This window comes from Bufo gargarizans, chromosome 3, assembly GCF_014858855.1.
Source record: "Bufo gargarizans isolate SCDJY-AF-19 chromosome 3, ASM1485885v1, whole genome shotgun sequence".
Taxonomy (NCBI): domain Eukaryota; kingdom Metazoa; phylum Chordata; class Amphibia; order Anura; family Bufonidae; genus Bufo; species Bufo gargarizans.
The window spans coordinates 88,920,001-88,946,658 of NC_058082.1; the positions used below are offsets into that span (position 1 = coordinate 88,920,001).

Consider the following 26,658-nt stretch of genomic DNA (forward strand, 5'->3'; position numbering starts at 1 on the left):
CATCTTTAATGTCAGGTTGACATGAGAAAGATCTAATGTAGTATGTTCTGTAAATGTGACATTTTTGAATGCTGAGTGACCTATGTGCCGGGAATTCCAATCAGTCACAAAATGAGTTTTCACCAAACTAGAAGACTTAACGCTTGTCATCAGCACCTATGAATTTAAAGTGTAACTAACTGCCATTTCACTACCAAAAAGGAAATTCCAAACATATGTGATGCTGAAGGGAAAATATTCATGAAGCTTTACTTTTCAGTTACTTTTACCTTTCTGATGTCTGTATTCTGCCCTATTCCTCTCTGCCTCTATTTCAGCATCTTCCTAAGATGTCCTCTGCTGTACTTCCTGTGCTGATCTTTGTCCTGTCCTTGAGGCCATCCTGTATTTTCCTCACTTCCCATAACCCCTTGCACTTCTTACATGAACTCGCAGGACCAATCAGAATGCAGATAACCTACCCCAGAGCAGTGTGTATCCTCACATACAGCTAACCAGAGGCGAGCCCAGCAATTACATGAAATCAATTAAGCATTTGTTTTAGCCTCTTAATAGTCACATTAAAAGTTTTTTTTAGGAACCATTTGGGGTATATATATGTATTTATTAAACTTATTTTTAGGGGAAAAGATTAAAAAAACTGCAATTTTTATATTAAATATTTATATATTTTTTAACTTTTTTATTGACAAAAGTGAAATTAACAATGATGGCACTCTTGTTGTCAAGTAGAATATAAACTTGCATCCCATTTCCATATTCTCCATTTGTTCCTTAGTACATAATAAACTTAATACAGAAACAATTTTGCCATTATTTCTAATCAGCCAATGCATTTTTCCAAACCCCTAAGTCCTTTGTCTAGCATAGCATCAAATAGTATAGTCAGACAGCCCCTCTAAACCATCTGACCCATGTTACCCTGAGCCAACAACAGGGCTTGTCGGATTCTCGAGGTTGTATACATAGGGCCAGATTTATCATGACTCTGACAGCTCACTCCACTGTCACATATGGCTAAAGTCAGTTTTAGCCAAGTCAGATTTATGATCGGCCCTTTAAGACTGTAATAAATGTGGTTTGACGGTAGCAGTTTATCCGTCAGTAAGCAGCTTTACAAAAGTCGCACATCTTTACGAAAATGTTGCATGTTTTTATGAAAAAGTCGCATGTTCTATTAAAAAGTCTCATAAGATAAGCATGGTCCTCACTAGAGTGAAATTGCGACTTTTTTGCGACTTTTTAAATAGTCCCAATAGTAAATCTGTCTCGAGATTCATTTACATAAGAAAACACACCCACTTTCAGAAAACTGGCGAGCATAGTGCAGAGCAGAAAAAAGTCGCAAATTTGTGCACAGTTTTAGCGTTTGGGACTTTTTGGGGGACTTTTTCACTCCATTATTCTGACCTGAGTTAATGATAAATCTGGCCCATAGTGTCTGTTGACTCGTACCAGAGGCCCAAGACTCTATCGAATTTGTTACGGTGTTTAAACACTAGTACTAAATATGGTAAGATCTGGTTAATTAGTTTTTTCCACGTGGTCAGAATTTGTGTATTGGGACAATACCATCTCTGAGCAATACATTTCCTTGCCATAAACAGTGCCTCCCTCAAAAATATTGTCTTGTAGTGATCCCAATTTTCTTCATTCAATATCCACAGCAAGCAGATCTCAGGGGTGCCATCCACCCGCGCCTGTAACAAAGAAAATCAGTAACTTCCTTCCAAAACGTAGCTATCGGATTGCAGTTCCACATCATATGCAAAAAATCCGCTTCCAGTTCTCCACATCGCGGGAATGCTGTGGATGTGGCTCTGCCCATTCTAAACATCCTAGTTGGTGTTAAATAGCCATATATTTTTTTTACTATCTTTCTGACCTCCTGTCAGGTATAATCACCAATTAGGTCAAAAATTGGAACAATACCTGTCACTGGGATACTCAGAATATAGATATAAACCACACTAAATGAGTACTATGCGTCCCTGTCAGGTATGCAGCTTCTCCCTCATTCTCCTCCACACTGACGGGGAGGGGGTGCTTTAACTGCTTATATCTCTGGTTCTGTTCAGTACAGGAGAAGATATCACTGATAGAGATCGGGGGGATGCTCACTGATAGAAATCGGGGGGATGCTGTGAATAAAGCTGTACCCGCAATTATTCCTGACTCTATTTCGAACAGTGATTTCTCCGTCATTAGCGGTCATTCTGTTCTTGTACGCAAGCCTGGAATGTCAGCTTTCAAACAAGACCAGTTGCATGTTTCTAGCTGCTACCATTTAGGAGATAGCAGCATGTAAAGCAGCCCTCCCCCCATCACTTTCTGCCCGAGCCCAGGAATTCAGGGCTGTGCTCCTCTTCTCAGTGCTCCCCCCTCTTAGTGCTCTCCCCCAGTACTCGGGGCTGTGCTCCTCTTCCCACTGCTCTCCCCCAGTACTCAGGGCTGTGCTCCTCTTCCCAGTACTCTGCCTTCTCATGTTTATAATACAGAGGAGACGGCCTGAACACATGACAACGCTGTGAGAAGAGGCTGCAGAATAGGAAAGTAGCATGCATTTGTGGGCGTTATAAAACCGCAGTTAAACTTTAATTCACTTTTTTTTTAAACATAGGCCCTGATTTTATCAAGGCATGTGCTGAGCAATCTTAACCTTTTCCAGACCGCCGTACGCAGGATTGCGTCCTGCCGGCGGTCCTGCTCTTCTGGGTGGACGCATATACGCGTCCTCCCGCGAGAGCCGAGATTTCCTGTGAACGCGCGCACGCAGGCGCGCTCACAGGAACGGAAGGTAAGCGAGTGGATGTCCAGCCTGCCAGCGGCGATCGTTCGCTGGCAGGCTGGAGATGTTTTTTTTTAACCCCTAACAGGTATATTAGACGCTGTTTTTATAACAGCGTCTAATATACCTGGTCCTCTGGTGGTCCCTTTTGTTTGGATCGACCACCAGAGGACACAGGCAGCTCTGTAAAGTAGCACAAAACACTACACTACACCCCCCCGGGTCACTTATTAACCCTTTATGAACTACTGATTACCCCATACAGACTCCTTGATCACCCCCCTGTCAGGCTCCGTTCAGACGTCCGTATGATTTTTACGGATCCACTGATACATGGATCGGATCCGCAAAACGCATACGGACGTCTGAATGGAGCCTTACAGGGGGTGATCAATGACAAGGGGGTGATCACCCATATAGACTTCCCGATCACCCCCCTGTCATTGATCACCCCCCTGTAAGGCTCCGTTCAGACGTCCGTATGATTTTTACGGATCCACTGATACATGGATCGGATCCGCAAAACGCATACGGACGTCTGAATGGAGCCTTACAGGGGGGTGATCAATGACAGGGGGGTGATCACCCATATAGACTTCCCGATCACCCCCCTGTCATTGATCACCCCCCTGTCATTGATCACCCCCCTGTCATTGATCACCCCCCTGTAAGGCTCCGTTCAGACGTCCGTATGATTTTTACGGATCCACTGATACATGGATCGGATCCGCAAAACACATACGGACGTCTGAATGGAGCCTTACAGGGGGGTGATCAATGCCAAGGGGGTGATCACCTCATATACACTCCCTGATCACCCCCTGACATTGATCACCCCCTTGTCATTGATCACCCACCTGTAAGGCTCCATTCAGACGTCCGTATGTGTTTTGCGGATCCGATCCGTGGATCCGTAAAAATCATATGGACGTCTGAATGGAGCCTTTCAGAGGGGTGATCAATGACAGAGGGGTGATCAGGGAGTGTATATGAGGTGATCACCCCATATAGACTCCCTGATCACCCCCCCCTGTCATTGATCACCCCCTGTAAGGCTCCATTTAGACATTTTTTTTGGCCCAAGTTAGCGGAAATATTTTTTTTTGTTTGTTTTTTCTTAGGCTACTTTCACACTAGCGTTCGCCGGTCCGCTCGTGAGCTCCGTTTGAAGGAGCTCACGAGCGGACCCGAACGCCTCCGTCCAGCCCTGATGCAGTCTGAATGGAGCGGATCCGCTCAGACTGCATCAGTCTGGCGGCGTTCAGCCTCCGCTCCGCTCGCCTCCGCACGGACAGGCGGACAGCTGAACGCTGCTTGCAGCATTCAACTGGCCGTGCGGAGGCGAGCGGATCCGTTCAGACTTACAATGTAAGTCAATGGGAACGGATCCGCTTGAAGATGTCACCATATGGCTCAATCTTCAAGCGGATCCGTCCCCCATTGACTTTACATTGAAAGTCTGAACGGATCCGCTCAGGCTGCTTGCACACTTAGAATTTTTTCTAAGTTATTAATGCAGACGGATCCGTACTGAACGGAGCCTCCGTCTGCATTAATATGATCGGATCCGTTCAGAACGGATCCGATCGAACGCTAGTGTGAAAGTAGCCTTACAAAGTCTCATATTCCACTAACTTGTGTCCAAAAAATAAAATCTCACATGAACTCACCATACCCCTCACGGAATCCAAATGCGTAACATTTTTTTGACACTTATATTCCAGACTTCTTCTCACGCTTTAGGGCCCCTAAAAAGCCAAGGCAGTATAAATACCCCACATGTGACCCCATTTCGGAAAGAAGACACCCCAAGGTATTCCGTGAGGGGCATATTGAGTCCATGAAAGATTGACATTTTTGTCCCAAGTTAGCGGAAAGTGAGACTTTGTGAGGAAAAAACAAAAAAAAATCAATTTCCGCTAACTTATGCAACAAAATATTTTTTTTATATGAACTCGCCATGCCCCTCATTGAATACCTTGGGGTGTCTTCTTTCCAAAATGGGGTCACATGTGGGGTATTTATACTGCCCTGGCTTCTTAGGGGCCCTAAAGCGTGAGAAGAAGTCTGGGATCCAAATGTCTAAAAATGCCCTCCTAAAAGGAATTTGGGCCGCTTTGCGCATCTAGGCTGCAAAAAAGTGTCACACATCTGGTATCGCCGTACTCAGGAGAAGTTGGGGAATGTGTTTTGGGGTGTCATTTTACATATACCCATGCTGGGTGAGATAAATATCTTGGTCAAATGCCAACTTTGTATAAAAAAATGGGAAAAGTTGTCATTTGCCGAGATATTTCTCTCACCCAGCATGGGTATATGTAAAATGACACCCCAAAACACATTCCCCAACTTCTCCTGAGTACGGCGATACCAGATGTGTGACACTTTTTTGCAGCCTAGATGGGCAAAGGGGCACACATTCCAAAGTGCACCTTTCGGATTTCACCGGTCATTTTGTACAGATTTAGATTGCAAACTACTTCTCACACATATGGGCCCCTAAATTGCCAGGGCAGTATAACTACCCCACAAGTGACCCCATTTTGGAAAGAAGACACCCCAAGGTATTCCGTGAGGGGCATGGCGAGTTCCTAGAATTTTTAATTTTTTGTCGCAAGTTAGTGGAATATGAGACTTTGTAAGGGAAAAAAATATATAAAAATCATCATTTTCCGCTAACTTGTGACAAAAAATAAAAAGTTCTATGAACTCACTATGCCCATCAGCGAATACCTTAGGGCAGTGTTTCCCAACCAGTGTGCCTCCAGCTGTTGCAAAACTACAACTCCCAGCATGCCCGGACAGTCTTTGGTTGTGCGGGCATGCTGGGAGTTGTAGTTTTGCAACAGCTGGAGGCACACTGGTTGGGAAACACTGCCTTAGGGTGTCTACTTTCCGAAATGGGGTCATTTGTGGGTTTTTTCTACTGTTTGGGCATTGTAGAACCTCAGGAAACATGACAGGTGCTCAGAAAGTCAGAGCTGTTTCAAAAAGCGGAAATTCTCATTTTTGTACCATAGTGTGTAAACGCTAAAACTTTTACCCAAACCATTTTTTTTTTTTTATCAAAGACATGTAGAACAATAAATTTGGCAAAAAATTTATATATGGATGTCGTTTTTTTTGCAAAATTTTACAGCTGAAAGTGAAAAACGTCATTTTTTTGCCAAAAAATCGTTACATTTTGATTAATAACAAAAAAAGTAAAAATGTCAGCAGCAATAAAATACCACCAAATGAAAGCTCTATTAGTGAGAAGAAAAGGAGGTAAAATTCATTTGGGTGGTAAGTTGCATGACCGAGCGATAAACGGTGAAAGTAGTGTAGTGCAGAAGTGTAAAAAGTGGCCTGGTCATGAAGGGGGTTTTAGCTAGCGGGGTTGAAGTGGTTAAACGGCCCTCCCCTGCCACAGGATGCAACTACTTTGATGAGATCCAGAGCTAGTCATAAATGCATCCTCCGGCAGTCCGTACACCGGACTGAAATCTATTGCAGCTTAAATCTGGTGTAGGTGTCCATCATAATTTACGCTAGTTTCTGGTGTAAATTATGATAAATGTGCCAAGGGTTTGTAATTGGCAAAAGGGTTTGTAACTTGTTTAGGCCAAAATCAAGGCATATGGGGATGGTAAATCTCCCCCGTAGCTTTTTTTTTATATTTTATGTTTTTGACATTTCATCTTTACACTATAGACTTAGACATGCTTATCACTCTCATTATCATTAGAGGGCTGCAGATTTAATGACTGCTCTGTTGTGGTACTGACTGCCTAGAAAGGGTAGGTTGGTTAATGCTTGTTAATATCAAATGTTCTTACAAATGCTCATTAAAAGGCTCATTCAAGCTCTTGTCGGGGATATAAAGCAAAAGGCTTTATATAAAAGAAAGGGTCAAAGAAAAGATTTCAAAAGATTGATCCTTGAGGTGGACATATATAACACCTCAAAAAGAGTTTGATCGGTTATTTAATTATATTGTGCAATCAGTAAAACAAGGTACAAGCGTCTATGCAAAAATATAAATTGATTATTATACAATAATTTAAAATACAGTCAAAGATTAATGTGAAACTCAATAATCTGCAATGATACAGTAATATGCAGTACCCAAAATTCGCCACTAGATGTCAACACTTTTGAGAGATAAAAACTCAATAACGTTAAAAAAAAAATATACAAATCTTTGCTCTGCACAAACTATGACAAATGGGGTAGCAATATAAATTATCAAGCCTGGTATTGACTATGGAATAAAATTATTCCAATCAGAGAGTTACCTCTCAAATCAATATTTAGGTCTTTTATTCAGTAATATGTATCGTTACTGAATAGTGACAATATTGAAGTAACACTTTTAACAACTATACATCCGCCAACAGCGGGTAGTTTGCTAAATATCAGGCTGATTAATTTATATCAATACTACACAAAATAAAGTTATACATTACCGAGAATACAGATAATGTGCAGAGACAAAGGGAAGTCAGCTCTAAGGTACGATCTGGTCATTAGGATCTTTCTCCTGGGTTTTCTTTGTTTCTCGTGTTTTCTCTTTTTTTTTTTTTATTTTTTTTTTTGTTTGTTCTCTTCTCTCTCCCTCGTTGTGTGGTTTATAATCACAAACTTAAGTTAGACACCTTCTTAGCTTGGAGTTTTCCAATCATTGTTGGCTAGGCGTGTACATGTGATAAGGACTGTGATGTCATTGTATTACCCAAAATGCACTTCTGCTGTTGGTGTATTGTTACTCATTTACTTACCTAAGCTATTAGTATCATACTATTAAGGGTTAAGTATCCAAGTATGACATATCTCACATTCTATACACATGGCCCCTGGAACCTAAATCAAAGCTAGAGGGTTTCATTCTGACACTTCTACCAATCAAGCATAGACTCTTAGGCACCATTTGAATGTTTCCCACATTGCTTTCACACTCGCATTTGGTGCGGATCCGTCATGGATCTGCACAGACTGATCCGCACAGATAATACAACCACATGCATCCGTTCAGAACGGATCTGTTTCTCGCCCATTCCATTGGGGGACATAGACCATGGGTATAGCTTAAGCCACCACTAGGAGGAGACACTATGCAAATAAGAAAAAACAGCTCCTCCTCCACTGGCTATACCCCCATGTTCCAACAGGAGGACCTCAGTTTTTAGCTTGGTGTCAGATAAGGAGGTGACACTCCTGCTCCTGCAGGGTTGTCCCTGTAGTTTTTTCTTCTCCGGTTTGTTTTTTTTCTAAACAGAGGATGCAGGGTCTTGTGGTACGTCCCTGGTCTCTCAGCAGAGCGAGCGCCGGGGTCGAATGACCGTCCCCGGCTACCTCCCTTTCCCTCCAGACGATAAGTGGAACCGGGCTCGACCTGCAGCTTCGGTGGCCTACCAGATCTGGGGTCACCTAGTCCTGCCCTCTATCCAGTGCACTGCCACTCCTTGTGCCAGATGACTGAAGAGGTGACCCCATGCTGGTCCGGAACGGAGGGTGAAGACTGCAGGACTCGGATAAGTACAATGGTTCTCCTGCAGCTCCCCCTCCCCCCGTGCTCACACTGTGACACGGTTCTTCAGGGCTTACCTGTGGATTTGAGGGCCTGCTGGCTGAGAGGGAGGAGGGATTCCTTCTTGAGGCAGTGGCTATTTGCTGCGCTATGCTGCTGCACCTTTTCCCGTTTTGTTCGGAGGGCTCGTTATCCCATGCATCCTGGCGACGGGCGCCATTTTCTGAGCCGGGGTCTGCCTTTTTTCATGTTTCCCGCGCGTGTGCGATTTTTTTATTTTTTATTTTATTTCTTTTTAGCGCTAATTTTTCACGCGATCTGTGACGCGACTGGGGCGCTTCCGCTTTGCCTCAGCGCTTCTCCACGCTTGGCTGCTACTCCTGCTCCTCACAGGTCACGGTAGGACAGATAGTGTTCCGCAAAACACAGCTCACACTGTGACACGGTTCTTCAGGGCTTACCTGTGGATTTGAGAGGGCCTGCTGGCTGAGAGGGAGGAGGGATTCCTTCTTGAGGCAGTGGCTATTTGCTGCGCTATGCTGCTGCACCTTTTCCCGTTTTGTTCGGAGTGCTCGTTATCCCATGCATCCTGGCGACGGGCGCCATTTTCTGAGCCGGGGTCTGCCTTTTTTCATGTTTCCCGCGCGTGTGCGATTTTTTTATTTTTTATTTTATTTCTTTTTAGCGCTAATTTTTCACGCGATCTGTGACGCGACTGGGGCGCTTCCGCTTTGCCTCAGCGCTTCTCCACGCTTGGCTGCTACTCCTGCTCCTCACAGGTCACGGTAGGACAGATAGTGTTCCGCAAAACTGTAGTAGACCCTGACTCCGGGATTGCCGCGGTCATGCCAAGTCTGGGGGCCCCCCAAAAAATCTAACACTACGCCTCAGGTCCCACTGGGATCCTGTAAGGTCCGATGCTTGCCACTATCGTTTACAGGCTCCTGTGACTCTTGCCCTGCCTCGGGACAGGATCATCCACCTCCTCCCCCTCCACCAAACCAGCCCAGTCCCTCCTCCGCCCCTTCGGAGCCCGTGGAGCCCTCCTGGGCCTCTGCCATAGCTAGGGCGCGCGGCCATGGCCTTTATGGAACGCAGGGCGGCCATGGATCCATTGCCTGCGCTCCACCTCCCGGTGCCCCCCACAGAGGAGGCTCGACCCCTAAGAGGCAGCGTACGCAGCAGCATCCCTCCTCGGATGACTCTGCTTCTCCCCCTTGCCTGGAGGCGTGTTCAGCCTCTCCCCCTCGCAGGGACTACAGGTCTGAAGTGGAAAGGTCCGGCTTGGACGAGTCCGTGACACCTTTTGACATACAGGGGGAACCTCCTTCTACTAGTAGCCAGGAATTCCCCCTTTTCCACTCCAGAAGGGGTGACGCACCAGAGGCAGTCACATTCCCCATTCATGGCGAGTCGCCAAGGTCACCGTTTTTTCTGCCACAAGGTGCATGGATACTCTGTATCCTTTCCCGGCAGATAATGTGCAGCAGTGGTCTTCTCCTCCTATGGTCGACCCGCCGGTGGCCAGATTGGCTAAGAATTCGGCAATACCAGTCCTAGACGGGTTCCCCCTACAGGACTCCGTTGATAGGCGTTTGGACTCTCTTTCCAAAGCCATCTTCACTCTGGCGGGCACAGGTTTGCGGCCTGCGTTCGCCTCGGCCTGGGTAGCCAGGGCACCTTCGGTGTGGTTGCAGCACCATCATCAGGACCTCGCAGAGCAGGATACCTCTGCGGACACCCTGAACTTCGCCCTCCAGATGTCCCAAGCGACAACATTCCTCTGTGAGGCCTCATTGGACTTCAGCACTCTCTTTGCGCGTATTTCGGCCCTCTCGGTCACGCAGCGCAGGGAGGTCTGGTTGAAGGTCTGGGACGCCGACGCTTTCTCCAAGCGCTCCCTCACTAACCTCCCCTTTGCGGGCTCCAGGCTCTTTGGTGCTACGCTGGACAAGATTATCTCTGATGCTACGGGGGGGCAAGAGCACACACCTGCCCCAATCTAGATCCAAGCGCGCCTTCAGAGCTCGCCCCTTTGGCTCTAGAAACCAGTCCTTTCGAGACAGCCCCCTCCTCCGGCGTCTCTCAGGACTCCTGCAAGAAGCCTTCCTTTAAGCCTCAGCCTTCCTGGCGTCCGCGGGCACAATTCCAGGGGAGTTCTGCCCGCCCCGAGGCTCCCAAGCAGTTCTCCGCCTGAAGGGGTGCCCCCACCGCCTGCGGTGTGGGGCCGTCTGCTCTCCTTTCAGCAGGTCTCGAGAGCTCTCGAGACGCCTGGACCCTGAAAATTGTAACTTCTGGTTACAAGATGGAATTCCCTTCCAGACCTCTAACGTTTCTTCCCTTCTCGGGTTCCGGGGGATCCGGTCCGGCTCAGGTTCACTATTCAGACTCTGCAGCAGTTCGGCTGGCTGATCAACTTCCCGAAGTCCTCTCTCCAACCTTCCAGGTGACCGTCCTGGGGATGATTCTGGACACCACTGCAGCCCGGGTATTCCTTCCGGATTACAAGTTCTCACGGATACGGGAGTCGGTGTCTCGCCTTCTGCATTCTCCGTGAATCTCCATTAGGGAGTGCATGCAGGTTCTGGGGCTTATGGTGACCTCCTTTGAGGCTGTTCCCTTTGCCCAGTTTCACACTCTGCCTCTGCAACAGGCGATCCTGTCCTTCTGGGACAGGACATCGAGGGGTCTGGACTCTCAGATCCGCCTACCTCCTCGGGTTCGCATGGAACTCCTGTGGTGGCTGTCCCCTCAGAATCTGGCTTCAGGGAGATCCTTGCTTCCAATCTCCTGGACAGTCGTCACCACCGATGCCAGTCTCCTGGGTTGGGGTGGCGTTCTCCGGGCTCGTACGGTTCAGGGGGTGTGGTCTGAGGTGGAAGCCCGCCTTCCGATCAACATACTGGAGCTCAGAGCAATTTTCCTCTCTCTGTCTCATTGGACCCCTCCCTCCTAGCGGGTCTCCCGGTAAGGGTCCAGTCGGACAATGCCACAGCTGTGGCCTACATCAATCTTCAGGGCGGAACCCGCACTGTGATGCAAGAGGTGAAAAGGGCGGGAGTTTATGTTCCAATATTGTCTGCAGTGTACATCCGAGGGGTAAAAAAATAGACGGCAGACTTTCTCAGCCGCAACAGGGTGGATCCGGGAGAGTGGTCTCTGCATCCGGACGTATTCGAGGATGTCTGTCGCCGTTGGGGCCGCCCGGACGTGGATCTGATGGCATCCAGGCTCAACAACAAGGCTCCCACGTTCCTGGCCCGAGCTCGGGATCCGGAGGCGGACGGGGTGGACGCTCTGGTGTCTCCGTGGCGAGACTTTGCTCTCATCTATGTCTTCCCACCACTGCCAAAGGGTTCTTCGCAGGGTCGTGGCGGAAGGGATCCCGACCATACTCATCGCCCCCGATCGGCCTCGCCGCGCCTGGTTCTCGGAAGGCACTCAGATGCTGGCAGACATTCCTTGGCCTCTTCCTCTCAGGGAGGACCTGCTGTCTCAAGGACCGCTCTTCCACCGGTTTTTACAGCCGCTTCGTTTAACGGCGTGGCTGTTGAGACCTTCATCTTGAAGAAGAGGGGCTTCTCAGACTCTGTCGTGAAGACCATGATGAGAGCTCCCTCCCGGATATACTATCGTACCTGGGAGGCCTTTCTTGCCTTTTTGCGAGAAGTTAGGTGTTTTTCCCCTTCGTTTCTCCGTTCCGGTGATCCTCTCTCTTCTCCAGTCGGGTCTTGAGATGGGAATGTCCCTGAGCTCTCTGAAGGGTCAGGTCTCTGCTCTGACCATTTTCTTTCAGCGGTCTCTGGCTCTGCTTGGTCCGGTGAGGACCTTCCTACAGGGGGTGGCGCATTCGGTCCCTCTGTATGTCCCTCCCCTGCCCCCCTGGGATCTGAACCTGGTTCTGTCTTCTCTGCAGACGGCTTCTGTGTGCCCCTGAGGGACATTTCCCTGAGTCTTCCTCTTTCTGGAGGGTATCGGAGCTGGGCGCCCTTTCCTCCAAGGTGCCCTTTTTGGTCTTCCACAAGGATAAAGTGGTACTGCGCCCAGTCCCTTCTTTTTTGCCCCGCTCCTGCGAACCCCAAGGAGCGCGCTTTCTATTCTCTGAATGTTGTCCGTGCTTTACGGGTGTACCTGTCGGTTACTGCCATGGCCTATCGGTCCTGGGATAGGGTTTCCCCTAGTGGGGGTTACTGCGCACTCCACCAGGGCGAGGGGGCCTCCTGGGCTAGGCGCAATCGAGCCTCTACATCACAACTTTGTAAGGCGGCCACCTGGTCGTCCTTACATACCTTTTACCAAGTTCTACCAGCTGCACTCTCTGGCGTCGGCTGATTCTGCCCTAGGGCGCAAGGTATTGCAGGCTGTGGTTCCTGTTTAACCGTTGGACGTTTTCCCTCTGGAGGTGTTGATCTTCCCACCCCATGGACTGCTCTAGGACGTCCCATGGTCTGTGTCCCCCAATGGAATGGGAGAGAAAAGGAGATTTTTTGTGAAACTCGCCTGTAAAATCTTTTTCTTGTCTTTTCCATTGGGGGACACAGCTCCCACCCATTCTTGTCTGTTACAGGAGGGGTTGGTTGTATTCTATTGGGACCTTATGGTTTATGGCCTGATGGCGGTATTCCTCGGTTCTGTTTTCTTTATTAATATTTGGTTTTTGTCTCCTTCTCCTACTGCTTTTGCACGCACTGAGATCCTCCTGTTGGAGCATGGGGGTATAGCCAGTGGAGGAGGAGCTGTTTTTTCTTATTTGCATAGTGTCTCCTCCTAGTGGTGGCTTAAGCTATACCCATGGTCTGTGTCCCCCAATGGAAAAGACTAGAAAAAGATTTTACAGGCGAGCTTCACAAAAAATCTCCTGTTTTATTATCTTTAAAGGGAGTCTTTCACGGCGGCGTTACTGGGCGATGTGCCCCGAAAAACACACCTCCAGCCGGCGGACGTCACGAGCGGCACCAGAGGACGGCGGGCTGGGAACTGGCCCGCACCTGCGCACTGCTCTGCCCATTATGGGCAGAGGAACATCCTTTCATATTGCGCATGCGCCGGCTGGCTGTCTTTAGTTGGCCGGCGCATGCGCAATATGAAAAGCTGTTCATCTGCCCATAATGGGCAGAGCAGTGCGCAGGTGCGGGCCAGTTCCCAGCCCGCCGTCCTCTGGTGCCGCTCGTGACGTCCGCCGGCTGGAGGTGTGTTTTTCTGGGCACATCGCCCAGTAACGCCGCCCCTGGGCACCTTCAGAAGGTAATTTGCATAAGTTTAAAAAGTGTTATTTTCATTATCTGGGCGAGGGACACATAAGAGAAAGGTATGATCGTAATGAGGGTTAAAGAGTCTATAACCTGATCTGAGCGGTCTAAAACGCTCAGATTAGGTGAAAGACTCCCTTTAACATTGCCAAAACGGATCAGTCTTGGACAGGGGCGGAGCCGTTTTCTATTGTGCCATATTGTCAGTGAAAACGGATCCGTCCCCATTGACTTGGGCTACTTTCACATCTGCGTTTAGGTGCGGATCCGTCTGGTATTTTTTTATTTATTTATTTTTGTTCATGATCATGCAAACGGATCCGTTTTGACTTACATTGAAAGTCAATGGGGGACGGATCTGTTTGAAGATTGAGCCATATTGTGTCAACTTCAAACTGATCCGTCCCCATTGACTTACATTGTAAGTCTGGACATATCCGTTTGCCTCCGCACGGCCAGGCGGACACCTGAACGCTGCAAGCAGCGTTCAGGTGTCCGCCTGCTGAGCGGAGGACAAACGGTGCCAGACTGATGCATTCTGAGCGGATCCGCATCCACTCAGAATGCATTAGGGCTGTACGGATCCGTTCGGGCCGCTTGTGAGAGCCTTCAAACGGAACTCACAAGCGGAGCCCCGAGCGCTAATGTGAAAGTAGCCTTACATTGTGTTTCAGGACAGATCAGTTTGCCTCTGCATCGTCAGACAAACGCCAAAATGCTGCAAGCAGCGTTTTGGTGTCTGCCTCCAGAGCGGAACGGAGGCAAACTGATGCATTCTGAATGGATCCTTATCCATTTAGAATGCGTTAGGGCAAAACTGATGTGTTTTGGACCGCTTGTGAGAGCCCTGAAACGGATCTCACAAATGGAAACCAAAACGCCAGTGTGAAAGTAGCCTAAATTTATGGGACCGATAATATGATAAGCCTTATTTTCTCACAAAGATATGTGTGCCTCCTCTGCTTCACCAACGGGTGATTGATGGTTAGTTAAAATACACATCTCTACAGATAATCATGAACAAAGTCCATACTAAAACTGTTTTCATTATATAATAGGAGTATATGCGTCCCTTTTGAGAAATATATATGACAGATACATAAACGTCCTTAAGAATACGTAACGATATAAAACTATACATATGTCTTAGGCTACTTTCACACTAGCGGCACGGACCTCCGGCAGGGCTGTTCCGTTGGGTGAACAGCCTGCCGGATCCGTCCTGCCACTAGTGACAGTCTGCCCCTGGACTGCCGCTCCGTCCCCATTGACTATAATGTGGGGGGAATTCCGGCGAGAGGCTGCCGGTATAAATGTCACATGTCGTAGGTTTTTATTCCGGCAGCCTCTCGTGGTGCGCTGCCGGAACTCCGCCCCTATTATAGTCAGTGGGGACGGAGCGGCAGTCCGGGGGCACACTGTCATTAGCGGCAGGACGGATCCGGCAGGCTGTTCACCCGACGGAACAGCCTGCCAGAGGTCCATGCCGCTAGTGTGAAAGTAGCCTTATTGATTTTCTTGTACAAAACTAAGGTTGATTTGTAAGCGTATATAAATATCACAGATTTTCTGCTTCATTAATAAATACCAAACTGTAGAGGTAATTGGCACCAGCTGCGTCTGGAGAGCACCCTTTTCTCCTTTCATAAATTTATATGGAGACAAGAATGCCTCTTTTCAGACTGGTACATCCATGATAAGAAATTATCTGAACTGTCCTTCCCATGACCCTCTCTCGGCCATCTTTAAAATACATACATATAGCAATATGGCCTCTTATAGTTCTAATCAAATCCACTATAATTATGATATTTAGATAAATGTTTTATACACTTATGAAAAAGCACAATACTCTACATATTGATGACCCATCCATAAGATATATCATCAATATCAGATTGGTGGGCATCCAATCCCCCACAACCCGGCCGATCAGCTGTTCCCTGGAGTCTCCATCACTGGAACTAGGACTTTAAAGGGACACTGACAGGCCCAATAAGCATATTTAGCTATATATATATATAATATATATATATATATATATATATATATATATATATATATATATATATACCGTATTTTTCGCCCTATAAGACGCACCGGCCCATAAGACGCACCTAGGTTTTTGGGGAGGAAAATAAGAAAGAAAATTTTTTAACCAAAAGGTGTGCTGTGTGTTTGGTGGGTTTGGAACTAATGGTGGTCTGTGGATGGCACTATTACTGGGGATCTGTGGATGACGGACACTGTTATGGGGGGATCTGTGGATGACGGACACTGTTATGGGGGGATGTGTGGATGACTGACACTGTTATGGGGGATCTGTGGATGACGGACACTGTTATGGGGGATCTGTGGACGACGGACACTGTTATGGGGGGATCTGTGGATGACGGACACTGTTATGGGGGGATCTGTGGATGACGGACACTGTTATGGGGGGATCTGTGGATGACGGACACTGTTATGGGGGGATCTGTGGATGACGGACACTGTTATGGGGGGATCTGTGGATGACGGACACTGTTATGGGGGGATCTGTGGATGACTGACACTGTTATGGGGGGATCTGTGGATGACGGACACTGTTATGGGGGGATCTGTGGATGACGGACACTGTTATGGGGGGATCTGTGGATGACGGACACTGTTATGGGGGATCTGTGGATGACGGACACTGTTATGGGGGGATCTGTGGATAACTGACACTGCTATGGGGGGGGATCTGTGGCTTGCACTGTTACAGGGGGGGATCTGTGAATGGCACTGTTATGGCCTGGGGGGTCTGTGCATGGCACTGTTATGGGCTGGGGGGGGGGTCTGTGGGTGGCACTGTTATATATGTGCCATCCACAGACCCCCCAGCCCATAACAGTGCCATGCACAGACCCCCCCAGGCCATAACAGTGCCATTCACAGATGCCCCCCCCCCCCCCGTAACAGTGCCATCCACAGATCGCAATCCGAACCGCCCCCCCTCCTCCCGCCCGCCCGCCGCACAAAATATAAGTTGTCATATTGAATTAATAGTTATTAAACATGCCCCCCAACTCCTATTACTACCTTTCATCCTAATCGCTGCTGTAGAAATCAGGCAGGCAGGACGGCCGGACGGCGCGTCTCACTGACGTCACTTGCCTGCGCCGCCTACTTAATTCATAAAGTAGGCGGCGCAGGCACGTGACACGAGTTACGCTGCCGCCCGCCCGCCTGGCCTGAATTCTACAGCAGCGATTAGGAGGTAAGGTAGTAATAGCAGTTGGGGGGCATGTTTAATAACTATTACTTCAATATGAGATCATATATTAGCATACCGGAGCGGCGGGGCGGTGCTATACTACACTGACTGCACCGCCCCGCCGCTATTGCCGGCCCCCAGCTCCTCCCAGTCCCTCCCCGAGTCCCCGCTCTGCTCATACATCGCTGCCAGCGATGTAAAAGTGGCAGCATTCGCCCCATAAGACGCAGGGGCATTTCTCCCCCATTTTGGGGGAAGAAAAAGTGCGTCTTATGGGGTGAAAAATACGGTATATATATATATATTCTGCACAAGTCTTCTAATATGTATTAAAATCATATAAGTATACCCCCTGTCCACCTTATAAATACTGTGAACTCATGTTTTATAACCTGATAGAATCACCCTTCTTTCTGCCCAAGGGGCGGCGTTTCAGCTAAACTTGCACCCAGCCAGCCGCGCCCCAACCGCCGTTTTGAAGCGCCACCCAGCTCATCAATATTCACTTCGCTGGGCGGCCTCTGCTGTCCCCGACGTTCCGAGATCCCGCGCATGCCCAGTAGAAATCTATGGGATCTCGGAACGTCGGGGACAGCAGAAGCCGCCCAGCGAAGTGAATATTGATGAGCTGGGCGGCGCTTCAAAATGGCGGTTGGGGCGCGGCTGGCTGGGCGCAAGTTTAGCTGAAACGCCGCCCCTTGGGCAGAAAGAAGAGCGATTCTATCGGGTTATAAAACCTGAGTTCACTGTATTTATAAGGCTACTTTCACACTAGCGTTCGGGTGTCCGCTTGTGAGCTCCGTTTGAAGAGGCTCACAAGCGGACCCGAACGCTTCCGTCCAGCACTAATGCATTCTGAGTGGACGCGGATCCGCTCAGAATGCATCAGTCTGGCAGCGTTCAGCCTCCGCTCAGCAGGCGGACACTTAAACGCTGCTTGCAGCGTTCGGGTGTCCGCCTGGCCGTGCGGAGGCGTGCGGATCCGTCCAGACTTACAATGTAAGTCAATGGGGACGGATCCGTTTGAAGATGACACACTATGGCTCAATCTTCAAACGGATCCGTCCCCCATTGACTTTACATTGAAAGTCTGGACGGATCCGTCTGAGGCTATTTTCACACTTAGAAATATTTTAACAATATAATGCAGACGGATCCGTACTGAACGGAGCCACCGTCTGCATCATATGAGCGGATCCGTCTGAGACGGTTCCGCTCTGAACGCAAGTGTTAAAGTAGCCTAGGGTGGATAGGGGATATACTTAGATGATTTTAATACACATTAGAAGACCTGTGCACCTGTGCAGTCATATACAGGAAATAGCCGATCCTGAGGATAGGTCATCAATATGTGGAGTCTGGAGAACCCTTTAAATGTAATAGTTAGCCATTTCCTTTAAGATATTTGTCACCAGCGTAAACACGCAAAATAATTTTATATTTCATATGCTGAAAGAGTAGTATAAAGGTCCTGGTTAGCCTATGTGTCAACCAATATGATTTCACCGATCCAGGAGGTGCTTTTTCAGCTCCCCTTCCTATTAGTGCATGCAGTTGCGCTCTCTGGTATTGCTTTATTTGGGTATCAAACGGATATCTTTCCCCTAGTTCATGGTCTCTATATAAATTTTTATTGTAGACATGAAGAAGAACAGAGACGACGGGAAGAAGACATGATTCGTCAGAGGGAGCAGGATGATCTAAGACGTCAGGAAAGTTTCAAACCAGCTTACATGGACACTGTAAGTAATGTTTCCAGATTCAATCCGTTTATCATAAAACAAAGTTTGCTCTCCATAAAACGACCGTCATCCAGCTGAGTGTGGTGGATGTTCTTGGGCTTCATTGCTTCACGTTTTTTTGTGGCAGGTTTGCTAGGTTCTTGTAATCGTGCAGTTCTGTGTAGTTTTGTACTCGTCACCGCTCTCTGTTGTGATATCAGCTTACTTGTTAGATAGTAAACTTAAAGGGAATGTGTCCTCAGAAAATGACGTATTGTTTAAATCGTGTTCTTACGTTAAACACATCTTGTAGATCTTTTGGTGATTTCTTTTTAAGTTTTCCATGTCACTGTTTATGCTGTTTTGACCTTGGCCACTAGGCCTAGAATATGTCTTCTTTAACAGCAGCCCCATGGTCCATAAACACAATGGTCAGGAGCTGACGCTATTGACTAATATGGAAAAGTTTTCTAGGCATGCTCTTTGACCTGTACAGAGGTCAGGAGGGTGAAGATAATCGGTGATACCGCCTATTGTGAATGGTGGATCCTATGTTATCTATAGAGAGGTGATATCTGTTGTAGTCTTGTTGGAGAATCTGATAACTATTGAAAAGTTACCTGTACAGAACAGGAAGTCTCGGCATGTTATGGGGCCTAGTGGCCAGAGCGAAAACTGCAGAATTTTTGAAATATAAAAAAAAAAAAGATTAGTTGTCTAGTGAATTAAAACAAAAATAACTAAAAAAATATGATTTAAATGTGATTTAAACAAAAGGTAATTTTCTGATGACACATTCTTTTTAAGTTGTTCTGCCTCCTGGATCTTTTATTTTTTTCCTTCTGTAATAGGAAATAAATCTGGTAGTCTGTCGACCAGACTCGGGGTAGTAATTGTATCTGTCGGGTTGCTTACTGACATGGTCCAGATACAGCTCCTTACTTTGCATGACCAAACTGTCAATATAACAGCCATTTGTCATTTTAGCTGCCTTTGTGATGGCGTATCAGTTTTTAATTTTACTATATTTTGGGCTCTGTTTGTATCACATCTGGAGTGTTTCCTCACCTAGACGTCTGGTGGAAGGCTCCAATATGTCATTGTATAGCGGTATACATTACCTATCTGCAACAATGTAAAAAAAAAGAAGAGAGAAATGGTCCATTGTATAGGCATTTGTACTCTGCTGCCCATGTAGGTAAAAAAAATGGGTCTATGGATAGACTTGGTGTATGTGCTGGGGACAGCTCTCCATATACTGAGGTGTGAGCAGAGCCGCTGCCATCTTTCGTATGTCCATCTATAGTGGTACAGGTTTTGGAAAGGCATATTCTGATGAACAACCTTGAACCAGTTGTGCTAATGGCGTGGGCATACTAATAGCATTTTAGTAATACTCCTTATTGTCCGTATCTTACAGCATGAATATTTCATCATATTTAATGTCACATTTTGCAATGTAATTTTTGTACTGTAACAGGTTAATTTTACTCAGGTTTTGATACAACGTTGCTTTCAGTGAATATTTTGCCACATTAAATAAAAGGTACTTTGAAAGGACATTAAACCCTAAAAAAAAAAAACATGCAATACTGCTAAAGTAAGTTTACCTTTTACTTCTTTCTGTTTGGACATCTTTAAACCACTAAGAAAGCTATTTTAGGAGATTTCCTGCAGTCACGTCCCTCATTCCTCCTTGCTCCTCCATCTTCAGCTGGATATATGTGCACTGACGTAAACTCGGTCACACAGGAAGTTAAGGAAAGGGGTGGGGCTTAAAGGAAACTGGTCATGGTGTCTGAGCTGAAGGCAGCATGTTATAGAGCAAGAGGAGCTGAGCAGATATATATAATTATAGAGAGAGAGTTTTATGGGAAAATATATTCTATTTTATTTATTTCAATTCCTGCTCATTTTGGGCTTTGAAGTCCAGGAGATGGTCCTATCAGTGATTGACAGCCTCCCCTCTATGACTGTGTATACAAAGACAGCTGTCAATCACTGATAGGACCGCCTCCTGGACTTCAAAGCCTACAAGAACTCCCCCTGTGTGTTTGCAGGAATACTGGCCAGCTCTACCCAGCTTTCCCTAGTGCCTGGTTTCAGTTTTGCCTTTATAGGCGACAACAATTTCTCATGGTTTAGGTAAATCATAACTTCCAACAGTGTACGAGAGCTGGGTTTCCACGATATTGAGCTGTAATAGTGAATGCTTAATACTAAATCTACTAAGACAAATCCCTGTCCTCAAAACTGAATAGTGCTATTTCTTGGCAGATTTTCCTTTTCAGGGTCCTGGGAAACCTTACTTGCATAATGTACTTTACCTGGTTACGGGGTACAGATCCACAACACAGATCTACAGACCCTGAAAAAGCAAATCTGTCTTGCTATTGCACTATTTAGGAATGGATAGAAGGATTTATCTTGTTAGATTTGGTTTTCTGCAACCTAAGGGTGAATGCACACCTTCAGGATTTGTGCGGACAATCCACACTGAGATCCACAGGTAAATCTGTGCAGTCAATCCACATTAATTGGTGTGGATTTTACTCTCCCCTTTGAAGTGAATGGAGAAAATTTGGTCAGGAAAAAAAAAATTAATTGACCTGCTGCAGATTTTGGAATCTGCACCGTAGGTCAAAATTCGCGCAAAAAAAAAAATCTGCATTGTGTGTATGAAAATTTTAAAATTCTCATAGAAAACAATCTGCATGACCTACGGTGTGGATTTGCTGCACGCAATCCTGATCGTATGCATTTACCCTTAGGCCTCTTGCAGACAAGCGTTCCTCCCGCAGCGAGTCCGCATCGCAGCACCCGACCTGACCTTCCATCGCTGCCGAAAGTCATATAGCATTATATTGATTTATGATACTATGTAACCCTTACAGTTCTAGAATGTACTGCATTATGCCAATTCTCGTTTAACATGGCCCTGTGTCAGTTATTATTTTGTGTTCTTATTTTATATTTATTTTGTTTTTTTTTTTTTGTCTGATTTATACACAGTCTAGTTCCATTCTAATGATCTCTTCCTACTTTCAATGTGGACAGCTTTTAGCTTGTGAAAGAAGTAGGGGTGCACCGAAATGAAAATTCTGGTCCGAAACCGAAAATTCAGGATACCCCTTGACCGAAACCGAAACTGCCTTTTTGCCCAAATACTTTTAAAATACTTTTTTTTTAAAATGATTTTATTAATAATTCTTTTTCATGAATTTAATAAATCATATTACCCACCCACCCCATAACAGTGCCATCCACAGACCCCCACCCACCCCATAACAGTGCCATCCACAGACCCCCACCCACCCCATAACAGTGCCATCCACAGACCCCACCCACCCCATAACAGTGCCATCCACAGACCCCCCCCCCCCCCATTGCCGCTCCAGTACAGACTGGTTATAAAATGTGTACAATTAATAGAAAATAGCGGGGAGGGACTGGGAGGAGGAGCTGGGGGCCAGTGCGTTCACTGTTCTCCGGCCCCCAGCTCCAGTAGTTATAAAATGTGTACAATTAATAAGGATTCTATTCATGAGGCCCCCTCTGCAGTAGAACATTCAATATAGCCACATCCTACTCACAGGGCTGTTATCTTAATGCTGGCCGGCCGGGCAGACGAGCGGCAGCGTCACGATTGACGTCACATGCCTGCGCCGCCTCCTTCATTCAGAAAGTAGGCCGGGCACATGACGTCAGTCGTGACGCTGCCGCTCCTCTGCCCGGCCGGCCAGCATTAAGATGACAGCCCTGTGAGTAGGATGTGGCTATATTGAATGTTCTACTGCAGAGGGGGCCTCATGAATAGAATCCTTATTAATTGTACACATTTTATAACTACTGGAGCTGGGGGCCGGAGCACAGTGAACGCACCGGCCCCCAGCTCCTCCTCCCAGTCCCTCCCCGCTATTTTCTGCCGATATGTATCAATATCGGTCGAAATGGATTAGGTGCATTTTCGGCCGCCGGAATTTCGGTGCACCCCTAGAAAGAAGTCTTGTGTAGTGAGCTGGCTTGGTGGGTAAATGTGCGATAGGCTGTCTGTGCACACATCCCTTGATGCTGTCATGGTTAAAATGGGCAATTTGTTGCAAAAAGGGATGATTATTGGCTTTTGACTTAGAAACTTAGCACCACGTGCCATTGATGTGAGAGGTAAACATCAACTACAAAGGTGCTCGAGGAAAAACAGACACGCTGCAGTGGAGCCAGGGGCCACCAGATATGTGTCTAAAGGTGGTCTACACTATACAATGTTACAGCCAATGGTTGGGAAGCAAGCGTCTCTTCCTTACAGTCGGCTGCTAGTTCAGTGAAGGAGACCTCTGCGTTTACATGCAGGGATCTCCTCCACAGTATGAGGACGAAGTATCGCTGTTGCGATCACTCGGCCCCATACAGCTGCATTGTTTCTGGGTAGCAGATTGCTGTTTAGACCACACAATCTGCTTCCCAGAAATACTCATTTAGGTGCCTGCACGAACGACAGGATCACCCAATAAACAAGCTATTTGCTGCACATTTAGACCGGCAGATTGTCCCGAATGAGTGTTCGCAGGAATTATCGCCCAATTATCGGGCAGTGTAAATCTGCCTTAAAACTACAGTTGCGCGAACCCTACTTTTGATTTGATTTCGATACTATAAAGTATTGCGATACTCAATACCATTCGATACTAGGGTTGAGCGGTTAACCCGTGTCAACAATATACCGCGGTATTAAGAAACAGCGATATCTCTGTTTTCAAATAACCGCGGTATTTGGTGACCTCATATGTCAAATCTGTGTCAGCCCGCCCCTGCATCGTGCATATGTGTACCGTACATATTAACTCCTGCAGCGACCGCCCCCGTCTCCTCCTCACTCCAATATTCAAGTCTCCACCCACTGGCCGAGCATAGGAGCGAGGCGCGCAAAGTCAGTCAGCAGTCCATGTCCAAGCCAAGGTGGGGGAAGAGGAGTGAGAGACACTAACGGCCCAGGTGTCAGAAATAAAGGTTGTACTGTCTGTCTTCTGCGGCCCTGGCCCTGCCTGCAAGCTGCACTGCACATGGTTATGGCACTTAATAAACTATAATGTCTCACTGTGGCCCCCATACAGGAGCAACAAGAAAACATTACTGTATGGGGGCCACAAGACATTATTTTACTGATGACGGGTTACAAAGTGTTCCCATACAGTATGTCACCTTGTGGCCCCCTTACAGTATAGTTCCTAAGTCCAGACAGTATGATGTCTCCTGGTGGCCCCATACAGTATAGTGACTCTTGTGGCCCACTGCCTGCCAAGTGGCCAGCCTATATAGTATATGTCTCCTTGTGCCCTGCTGCCTGCCCATACAGTATATAATGTCTCCTTGTGCCCTGCTGCCTGCCCATACAGTATATAATGTCTCCTTGTGCCCTGCTGCCTGCCCATACAGTATATAATGTCTCCTTGTGCCCCGCTGCCTGCCCATACAGTATATGTCTCCCTGTGCCCCGCTGCCTGCCCATACAGTATATAATGTCTCCTTGTGGCTGCCCAATACAGTATGTCTCCTTGTGGCTGCTTTGTCCAGTATAATGTCCCCATACAGTATAACGTTTCCTTGTGGCCCAAAAAAAGCTGCGTGCATTCCACATTTTATGGATTGTCCGGCCCATAATTGAACAGTCCTATCCTATTTTTGGGGGTGACAAGGTGAAAAAAATGGCGAATTATGCAGTTTTTTTTTAATTTTTTTTCCCTGTTATGGCGTTTACCGCATATAGGAGACTTTTTTTAATATTTGTAGTTTGGACTTTTCGGACGTGGCAATGTGTAATATGTTTGTTTATATATTTTATATGTAAAATTGGGAAAGGGGGTGATTTACTTAATATTTTGGTGTGTGTGTGTTTTTGTTTTTTTTTACATTTTAACTATTTCCCCCCCTTAGGGGTTAGAACCTGGACTCTTTTAATCCCTTGTCCTATTCATCCTAATAGAGCTCTATTAGTGTGAATAGGATCTCACACTCTCCCTGCTGCCCTGTGCTCTTTACACACAGCAGCAGGGAGCTGACTATGGCAGCCAGGGCTTCAGTAGTGTCCTGGCTGCCATGGTAACCTATCAAAGCCCCAGGATTACACAGCTGGGGCTCCGATTACAACTGCCACTGCACCACCGTTGAAGAGAGGGTCAGGAGACCCCATGGCCACTGCCACCAATGTTTTTAATACTGGAGGGGTTAACTGCTGCTGATCGCAGCTCCCTGTCATAGAGGCAGGGTGCCGGCTATGTGATTCTGCAGCCGACACCCGCCTCCTGTATTTGTATTAAACGTTAATTATCATTGGCGCAGTGGCCACACTCCCTCCCCTCCTGCGCCCCTCTCCTCATTGGCAGCGGCTGCACAGGGGGGAGAGAGACTGACTCCTCTCCTGTGCTGCTGAGGGAACATGCGCACTCCATAGACCAGCGCGCTCCATGTTCTCCGATACTAGGCTGCGCAGTAGCACAGCCTAGTATCCGTAAAAGGCAAATCCCGGTATCGAATCACTACTGGTACAAAAGTATCGATGTTTCGATACCCGGTGAAACCCTACTGTATATGGGGATCTGGATGGTCACTGCATCTCTGCTAACGAAGGTGCAGCAACAGAAAATACTTCATTTTTTGCTGTAATATTGGAATTGGACCGCCACTGACCGGCGTTTTCTGCCTCATTCAACGGATGGATGTTAGCGTGTCTGGAGAGAAAAATCTGAGAAAAAACACCCTGCAACCATTGTTGGAAGAACACAAGCTGGTGGAGGCAGTGTTATGGTCTGGGGAATGTTTTTGTGACGTTCTCTAGGCCTACTCATCCATGTAGAAAGCACTCGCAGCCCATCTGGGTATAAATCCATCCTTGCAGATCATGCACACCCATACATGCTAACTTGTTTTCCATGGGACGGATGGCATCTTCCAGAAAAACAATACGACCTATCACATGGCTAGAAATGTCCGATGTTGGTTGAAAGAACATGACCAAGACTTCCAAGAACTACCCTGGCCCCCTAATTCCCCAAACTTGAACCCAATTGAGCATCTGTAGGACCATCTTGATCGTCGTGTTTCCTCTATGTATCCTCCCTCCACACACCCTCCAGCAGCTATGGGATGCACTGCAGTCAGCATGGATCCACATACCTGCGACAACCTACCAGGACCTTAGAGTCACTCCCAGTCTTTCTAGCTGCTGTCTGTGCTGCACAAGACAGTTAGGCCCCATGCACACGGTCGTTGTTCACGGCCGTGTGCGGGCCGTGGAACCGCGGCCTGGATCCCTCCTGAGAGCAGGAGCGCACGGCGTCACTGGTTGCTATGACGCCGTGCGCTCCCTGCTGCCGGCACAGTACAGTAATACACTGGTATAGATCATACCAGTGTATTACTGTACTGTGCCGGCAGCAGGGAGCGCACGGCGTCATAGAAACCAGTGACGCCGTGCGCTCCTGCTCTCAGGAGGGATCCAGGCCGCGGTTCCACGGCCCGCACACGGCTGTGAAACACGGCAGTGTGCATGGGGCCTTACTCTGGATATTAGCTGGTGGTCATAATAATGTGACTCCACTGTGTGTATGAGTGCGTTCTCAGCCTCATTGTAAGCATTATATGCATGTAAACCTTGATAAGTTGTAGTCCTTTTAAGAAACAAATCCTATTGACTCAGAAGTTATTGGACACTAACCACATATCAGTTTTTTCCTTTCTTATTTTGATGCAGCACTTAACACTTTTTGTGATGAAATGTCAGCCATGTCAGAAATGTGCCTTGTGTACTAAAGTAACATTTTTATTAATGAATCGCGTTTCTCAACTGAAAGAAATGTGCATCAATTGTTTTTTACATGGGAATGTAATTGCTTGTGTTTCTATGTACATTTATGTAAAGCAGTTATCATTTTGTGCAGTACAATAATTATTTATGGTCATTTTTTTAATTTATTTTTTCTATTTGATCAAGTTGTGTACACTTTTTATTTAGAAGCAGGAAATTGGGAGAGGTTTGATGCCTAATTACCAGCAAACTTCTGTTTTTATTTTGTACCTATTAAACAATCTTCTGATGTGACCTAACTCCAACTTCCCTGTGTTCTGCCGAGTGCCCATGGTGCAGTGCCCGTGCCCCT

The 26,658-nt window shown here is 47.0% G+C and overlaps 1 protein-coding gene across 4 annotated transcripts in view; it reads left to right on the forward strand.

Annotated features, from left to right (window-relative positions):
• Positions 1-26,658, forward strand: part of LOC122930938 (paraspeckle component 1-like) — a 121,708-nt gene that overhangs the window by 35,128 nt on the left and 59,922 nt on the right. For all 4 annotated transcript variants that reach the window (XR_006388192.1, XR_006388193.1, XM_044284683.1 and 1 more), the window contains exon 6: positions 18,424-18,526. Coding sequence is in view for 2 of the 4 variants with exons in the window: in XM_044284683.1 (XP_044140618.1) it covers positions 18,424-18,526 (103 nt within the window). In the remaining 2 variants the exon portion in view is untranslated. The remainder of the gene's footprint in view (positions 1-18,423; positions 18,527-26,658) is intronic.